At 35.7% G+C, this 8,068-nt stretch overlaps 1 protein-coding gene across 1 annotated transcript; it reads right to left on the bottom strand.

Annotated features, from left to right (window-relative positions):
* Positions 1-1,582: 1,582 nt before the first annotated feature.
* LOC131649721 (uncharacterized) lies at positions 1,583-2,640 on the bottom strand. The gene is made up of 2 exons (XM_058919479.1): positions 1,972-2,640; positions 1,583-1,867 (listed from the first exon to the last, which is right to left on the bottom strand). The coding sequence occupies exons 1-2, from the start codon at positions 2,638-2,640 to the stop codon at positions 1,583-1,585; spliced, it is 954 nt and encodes a 317-aa protein (XP_058775462.1).
* Between the last annotated feature and the right edge of the window lie 5,428 nt (positions 2,641-8,068).

Here is an 8,068-nt window from a genome sequence, read left to right as displayed (position 1 = left end):
TGTTATCATCAAAACTAGATTCTGAACATAGATTCTCAATCTTGTTCTAACAAATAGTCTTAGGGACTCTATAGAAAGAGAGCGTAAAGATCACAATACTTCCCAATACCACCTTTAAAAGAGTTATCCTACCTCCTAAGATAAGATATCGGTTCTTCCATCCAAGAAGTCTTTTTTTGAGTTTGAGAATTAGCGGACTCCACGTAGCCAACTTTATAGGATTATGACCAACCAGAATACCCAAAAACATAAATGCCTTGTCTTCCCGTTTACAAGATAAGAAAACCCATGCTATTTCCAAGAAATTTTCACTTAAATTAATTCTTATTAACTTTCTCTTGTGAAAATTTATGCCAAGACCCGAAATGAGTTGGAAACTAGTAAGAACCGATTTAATAGCTCACAAGAGATTCCAACTCCCGTCCCCCACCATGAGAGTGTCGTCCACAAATTGAAGCACATCGATGAAGCACTATCCATCAATACTCCTCCCCGCGTATATCCCGTTATCCACCGATCTACTAATTAACTACTTCAAGCTTTCCACCACAATGACATAGAGGAAAGGAGAAAGCGGGTCTCCTTGACGTAACCCGCGTTCCACTTTAAATTCTCTAGTAGGACTTCTGTTAACCATAACCGACATATGGCTAGAAAAGATCATAGCTTCCATCCAATTCATCCAAACTTCCCCAAATCCCATCTTCCTAAGCATGAACCTAAGGAAAGACCAACTAAATTTGTCATATGCCTTCTCAAAATCGACCTTAAAAAGTAGACATTCCTTCTTCTCTTTGGTCACATAATCTACCAACTCATTACCAATAACGACACCGTCTAAGAGTTGTATTCCCAGTATGAAGGCACTTTGACTCGGGGAAATAATACCACCAATTACTTTCTTCAATCTAGCCGCCAAGACCTTCGAGATGATTTTGTAGATACTCCCCACCAAACATATTGGTCTATAATCGTCGAGATTCAAGGGTTTGTCCTTCTTTGGAATAAGAGTCAAAAAAGACGAAGTGATCGATTTGGATAAAACAGCCCCGGTATGAAAATCTTTAAAACAAGCCATAATATCATACTTGATAAAATTCCAACACCTTTTAAAGACAAGAATGGAGTACCCGTCTGGACTCGGAGATTTTGAACCATCACATTTCCAAATGGCCTCCTTAACTTCTTCCTCACTAAACATATGCTCAACAAACTCCCTCTCCTCTCTTTTAAGGCACATAAAAACTGCTCCGTCCAACTCCGGCCTACAAGGAATCTCCTCCACGAAATTCTTTTCAAAATGACGAAAAGCCTCCCTTTTGACATCCTCCACCGGCTCCACCATCACCCCGTTATTAACCAGTCCACCAATGTGATTCCTCTGAAGACAGTGTTTCATAATTCTATGAAAGAACTTACTATTAGAATCTCCGTCTTTAAGCCACCTTATGCGAGATCTTTGAAGAAGCATGTTTTCCATTATTTTTAAACTCGTCCAAAACCTACATGTACCTCTTCTTCTATCTTCCAACTCTTCCTCCCCGATTATATCCATATCATCAACCCTGCTAATATTTGTGACTTATTTTTCAATTTCTAGATCATGCTTTCCGAAAACATTAAGATTCCATCTTCTAAGAGTTGCTTTCAACAATCGTAATTTTTCCTTCAACACAAAGTCGCCTCTCCCCGATACCTCGAGAACAGCCCACTCTTTCTCCACAAAGGTCATGAACTCCTTACTTCCAAAACATTCATTCTTGAATTTGAATGGCTTTGGTCCCCGATCCTCCATGCCCGCTACCAACCATACGGGACAATGATCCGAAACGTCTCTCTCATCAATTCTCTGCCCCACCACGCCCACCTGTTAATAATGGTGTCCGAAATCAAAAAATGATCAATCCTACTTTTGGAATGACCGTAACCACAGAACCAGTTGTATCTCTTTTCTTTGCAAGGGACGTCTACAAGATTCATGTCATCAATGAATGCACTGAAATCCCTGCACTGTGTTGTTCCTATACACTCAGATCTTCCCACTCTATCTCTTCTGTTTTTAACGGCATTAAAATCACCCCGAATCACCCACTCCCCGTCATTAAAAACCGATTTTAATTCAAGAAAACTATTCCATAACAACCTTTTATCCTCTCTCGAACAGTCGGAATAAACATTAATAATATAATACAGATTACTTTTCCAGGAAATTTTGACACCCAAATACCCCAAACCCCTAAAACTGCATAAAACATCAAACTTGTTCCTTTTCCACAAAATTAACATGCCCCCAGATAAACCAACAGAGTCGGAAACCGAATAATAAATCAATTCTTTGTGCCAGAAACTATTAACCACATAATGAAACACCGACGAAAGCTTTGTCTCTTGAATTAGAAATATATCAGCCTTACCTTTATCGATACTGTGCAAAATATGCCTCCTCTTGACATAGCTGCCCCCACCTCTAATGTTGAAGGTCCCAATAATCATAATGAAACTTTTTTGGCCCCCTTTTTCCATTCCTCCGCCGTCCACTAAATTATCAAGGATCCGCTTGTTGCACCGCATGATATCAGACTCCATAGATTGGTCTCCATAAAGAAATTCGCAATCTACTCTATGTTTTCCCTCCACCATATCAGCCTCTGAGAAAGCAGAGATTGATTCAGAGGTTGAAAAACTACCTATAGCAATAACTGGGCTAGACCCATGACCATTCTTACAAATGGACTTATGTTTATTGGATTTCAAAACAAGCCCACATTTAGGCCCAAAATTGACTAGCCTTATTCTTTTTTTCTCCTTTTAATCAATGCTAGCTGTCCATCAAAAACAGAGTCTGAAACTTTTTCCAACGAACTATTCCCGAGATTTCTTAAATTCTCCCCAAAATCCTCTACCACGGTCCTTACACAAAGGTTAGAAGCTTCCAACGGAACCTTTTTGTTCTGATCCCCTACCTCCTTAGCTGCAATCACTGTGCTATCAAAAGCCCCTTTATCTGGTGAACATGGGAAACTGTTGGATAGAGAATCACCCTCATCGCCTCCGCCTGCCGCCGTCTTCCTTGTTCCGCCGATGGAATTGTTGACGCCCACAACCTCCCTATCTGAAATAGTTCCTTCACAACTTCCATTCTTCTCTCCCCCCATATCCTCTACTGAGTTACACCAAGAATCATCCGAACTGTAAACACTAGAAGCCTTGGCATCCACCTTAGATTCCTTCCACAGCCGGAGCGGGCCATAAGAATCCTCACGCATCAAAATAGTATACTCGACACCGTCAATCAAAACCCCCACCAAATCCTTCATGGCGAAATCCACAGGGACCCTCACCAAAATCCTAGCGATGTCCATGTTATTACCGCTTGCCGTGTTCTCATCTAAATAGACGAAAACCCCGAGCGAGTTAGCCAAAAGGATGAAGAAATCGGAGCACCACACATGGCAAGGGATTTCATAGAATCTAAGCCATGTGACTCTACTCTCATCAATGTCACACTCTTTCAAAGGTCGGATTTCAGAGAACCACTATTTCCACCATGAATTACCTTCTCCAATCAAGTCAGACAAATACCCCTCTTCCATTTCTTCTAACAAGCAAAGGTTGGCCCCTAGCTGAGAAATATTGATGGAGAAAACACCTTCCATCTCAAGGCTTATTTGGATATTGTATGCTGACCCAAGGATCACCACCTTACGTATGAACTCTTTCTCCATTCTTCTTCTTTGTATTTCTGCAGAACTATACTTCAGCACCAAAAGTCCATCGTCTCCTCCCTGTCTTTTTCCTACTGCTTCAGCGAACGAGAAGCCACCCCTAATGTTGCTACCAAGATTCGTCACCGGTTCCCTACAAAAGGGCTCCCTCCGCTTCCCACCTATTCCTACACATCCTGCTGCATTACGCCTACCCCCAACCACCACTCTCTTCATACTAAAATGGGGGGGGGGATTGGCGTGGATCTTCTTGCCGTCAATAAGGATATTATCCAGCCTCACTGCTAGCATCCTCAAATCCTCGACCTTGTTGAAACTAGCAAAGCCAAATCTCATTCCAATCTTGTTTCTGAACGGGGCAATTCTGACTTCTATGTTGTCACCATTACAACCGAACAATTCAAAAATGTCGACCGCCTTGATCCTGTCAGGTATCACCGAGAAATAAATAGAATCCAAATCCCTTTCTTCCACCTCCTTACCACCTCTTCCGAGCGGGAAGCAGTCCCACCTGGGTAAAAGATGGCAAAAAGCTCTTTTTTCCAATTTGTGCCACTCCATTGCAGCCCCTCGGCTCTCCTGAAAAGGCCAACCACCAAATGTCGGTGGATAAACTAAGAGAAAGAAGAAAGCATAACTTTTACGAGCGTTTATACTCTTTCAACATTGAAATCTTATTTTTCTCCCCTATTGGAATAGTAAGTTTAGTGGTTGAGTGGCAATAAAGAGCTTCCCATGTTATTGATGTTAGGGGTTTGATCTACAAATGAGTAAAAAATATTTAGTTTCTTTTATTTTATACAATTAAATTTTCAAATTTTCTAAAAATTATTATAGAATAAAAAACTAATAAAAGTATTTGAAACTAATATTGCACACGTGATAGGGACACATCATCAAATGGACTATCATGTCATTAATTTTTTATTATATAATAAAAAATTAATAAAAATATTTGGAATTAATATTGCACACGTGTTAGGGACACATCATCAAATGGACTGCCTTGCCATTAATTTTTTATTATATAATAAAATATTAATAAAAATATTTGTAATAAATACTGCCATGTCAAATGGACTGCCATGTCATTAATATATATTTTTTAAATTAAGAGGTGGATTAAAATCCAAAAGAATATGAAATTTAGCGATCAAAATCGTGAATTTTAAAATGAAATGCCAAAACTAAAAAATAAAATAAAAATAGAGGGACGAAAATTATGTTAAATATTTTTGAAATATTTTAGTTTTTAAATTATGTTAAATTAAATAAAGAATAAATAGTGTACAAAAAATACTTCAGACAGAATAAATACACCAAATGAAAGATCAACCCACTCAGTCAATGCTAATACTGTAAAAATAAAATAACAGTACTGTAGTAAACAAGTAACTTAGTTGTATATATGCTAAGTGAATTGTGAAAGATTGAATACATATTATCTGGTGTGTTAAGTGACAACTATAAATGTGTGATGTCACAATAGAGTTTTATAAGAATTGGTTGTGTTTTGGTCCAATATCAAATTGTTTGATCGGTGAGTAAATTGTCAGCTATTATAAAAGAGCAACAACATAATCAAACAAAGGTCTGGTCTTCATAGGAGATAATTTATTTTGCTATGCCTAAAAGATGAGACAAGTATAGTTACTTGTACTATGTGAATTGTGAAAATTAAATAAAGAATAAATAGTGTACAATAAATACATCAGACAGAATAAATACACCAAATGAAAAATCAACCCCACTCAGCCAATACTAGTACTATAAGAATAAAAAAACAGTAGTGCAGTAAACAAGTAACTTACTTGTATATAGGCTAAGTGAATTGTGAAAGAATGAATAAATATTATCTGGTGTGTTAAATGACAACTATAAATGTGTGATGTCACAGTAGAGTTTTGTAAGAATTGGTTGTATTGTGGTCCTATATATAATTGTTTGATCGGTGAGTAAATTGAAAGCTATTATTAAAGCGCAACAACTTAGTCAAACAAAGGTCCAGTCTTCTTAGGAGAAAACTTATATGGCTATACCTTAAAGATGAGACAAGTAAGTTTACTTGTACTCTGTGAATTGTGAAAATTAAATAAAGAATAAATAGTGTACGATAAAAACATCAAACAAAATAAATACACCAACTGAAAGATCAACCCCTCTCAGGCAATACTAGTACGCTAAGAATAAAAAAATAGTACCACACAAGTAACTTAGTTGTATATAGGCTAAGAGAATTGTGAAAGATTGAATAAATATTATCTAGTGTGTTAAGTGACAACTATAAATGTGTGATGTCACAATAGAGTCTTATAAGAATTGGTTGTGTTGTGGTCCAATATCAAGTTGTTTGACCGGTGAGTAAATTGATAGCTATTATTAAAGAGCAACAACTTAGTCAAACAAAGGTCTGGTCTTCTTAGGAGAAAATTTATTTCTCTATACCTTAAAGATGAGACAAACACAGTTACTTGTACTATGTGAATTATGAAAATTAAATAAACAATAAATATAAATCATACAGAATAAATACACCAAATGAAAGATCAACCCCACTCAGCCAATATTAGTACTGTAAGAATAAAAAAATAGTACTGCAGTAGACAAGTAACTTAGTTGTATATTGGCTAAGTGAATTGTGAATGATTGAATAAATATTATCTGGTGTGTTAAGTGACAACTATAAATGTGTGATGTCAAAATAGAGTTTTATAAGAATTGGTTGTATTATGGTCCAATATCGAATTGTTTGATCGGTGAGTATATAAATAGCTATTAATAAAGCGCAAAAACTTAGTCAACAAAAGGTTTAATCTTCCTAGGAGAAAAATTATTTGACTATATCCTAAAGATGAGACAAGTACAGTTACTTGTACTATGTGAATTGTGAAAATTAAATAACGAATTAATAGTGTACGATAAATACATCAGACAGAATAAATACACCAACTGAAAGATCAACTCCACTCAGCCAATACTAGTACTGTAAGATGGGATTAAATTGACAGCTATTATTAAAGAGCAACAACTTAGTCAAACAAAGGTGTGGTCTTCTTAGGAGAAAATTCATTTTGCTATGACTTAAAGATGAGACAAGTACAGTGACTTGTACGATTTGAATTGTGAAAATTAAATTAAGAATAAATAGTGTACAATAAATACTACAGATAGAATAAATACACCAAATGAAAGACCAACCCCACTCAGCAGATACTAGTACTGTAACAATCAAAAAACAATACCGCAATAAACAAGTAACTTAGTTGTATATAGCCTAAGTGAATTGTGAAAGATTGAATAAATATTATCTGGGGTGTCAAGTGACAACTAAAAATGTGGGATGTCACAAGAAGTTTTATAAGAATTGGTTGTGTAGTGGTCAAATATCAAATTGCTTGATCGGTGAGTAAATTGACAGCTATTATTAAAGAGCATCAACTTATTCAAACAAAGGTCTGGTCTTCCTAGGAGAAAATTCATTTTGCTATACCTTAAAGATGAGAAAACTACAGTTACTTGTACTATGTGAATTGTGAAAATTAAATAATGAATAAATATTGTACGATAAATACATCAGGCAGAATAAATACACCAAATGAAAGATCAACCCCGCTTAGCAAATATAAGTACTGTAAGAATCAAAAAACAATACTGCAGTAAACAAGTAATTTAGTTGAATATAGGATAAGTGAATAATGAAAGATTGAATAAATATTATCGGGTGTGTTAAGTGACAACTATAAATGTTTGATGTCACAATAGAGTTTTAAAAGAATTGATTGTGTTGTGGTCCAATATCAAATTGTTTGACTGGTGAGTAAATTGGCAGCTGTTATTAAAGCGCAACAACTTAGTCAAACAAAGTTCTGGTCTTCTTAGGAGAAAATTTATTTCTCTATACCTTAAAGATGAGACAAGTACAATTTCTTCTACTTTGTGAATTATAAAAATTAAATAAAAAATATATACATAAGACCGAATCAATACACCAAATGAAAGATCAACCCACTCAGCCAATACAAGTACTATAAGAATAAAAAAAGAGTATTTCACTAAACGAGTAACTTAGTTGTATATAGAATAAGTGAATTGTGAAATATTGAATAAATATTATCTGGAGTGTTAAGTGACAACTATAAATGTGTGATGTCACAATAGAGTCTTATATTAATTGGTTGTGTTATGGTCCAATATCAAGTTGTTTGACCGGTGAGTAAGTTGATAGCTATTATAAAGAGCAACAACTTAGTCAAACAAAGGTCTGGTCTTCTTAGGAGAAAATTTATTTCTCTATACCTTAAAGATGAGACAAACACAGTTACTTGTTCTATGTGAATTATGAA

This window comes from Vicia villosa, linkage group LG2 (assembly GCF_029867415.1).
Source record: "Vicia villosa cultivar HV-30 ecotype Madison, WI linkage group LG2, Vvil1.0, whole genome shotgun sequence".
In the NCBI taxonomy this organism is placed as follows: Eukaryota; Viridiplantae; Streptophyta; class Magnoliopsida; order Fabales; family Fabaceae; genus Vicia; species Vicia villosa.
This window is presented reverse-complemented; position numbering and strand designations above follow the sequence as displayed.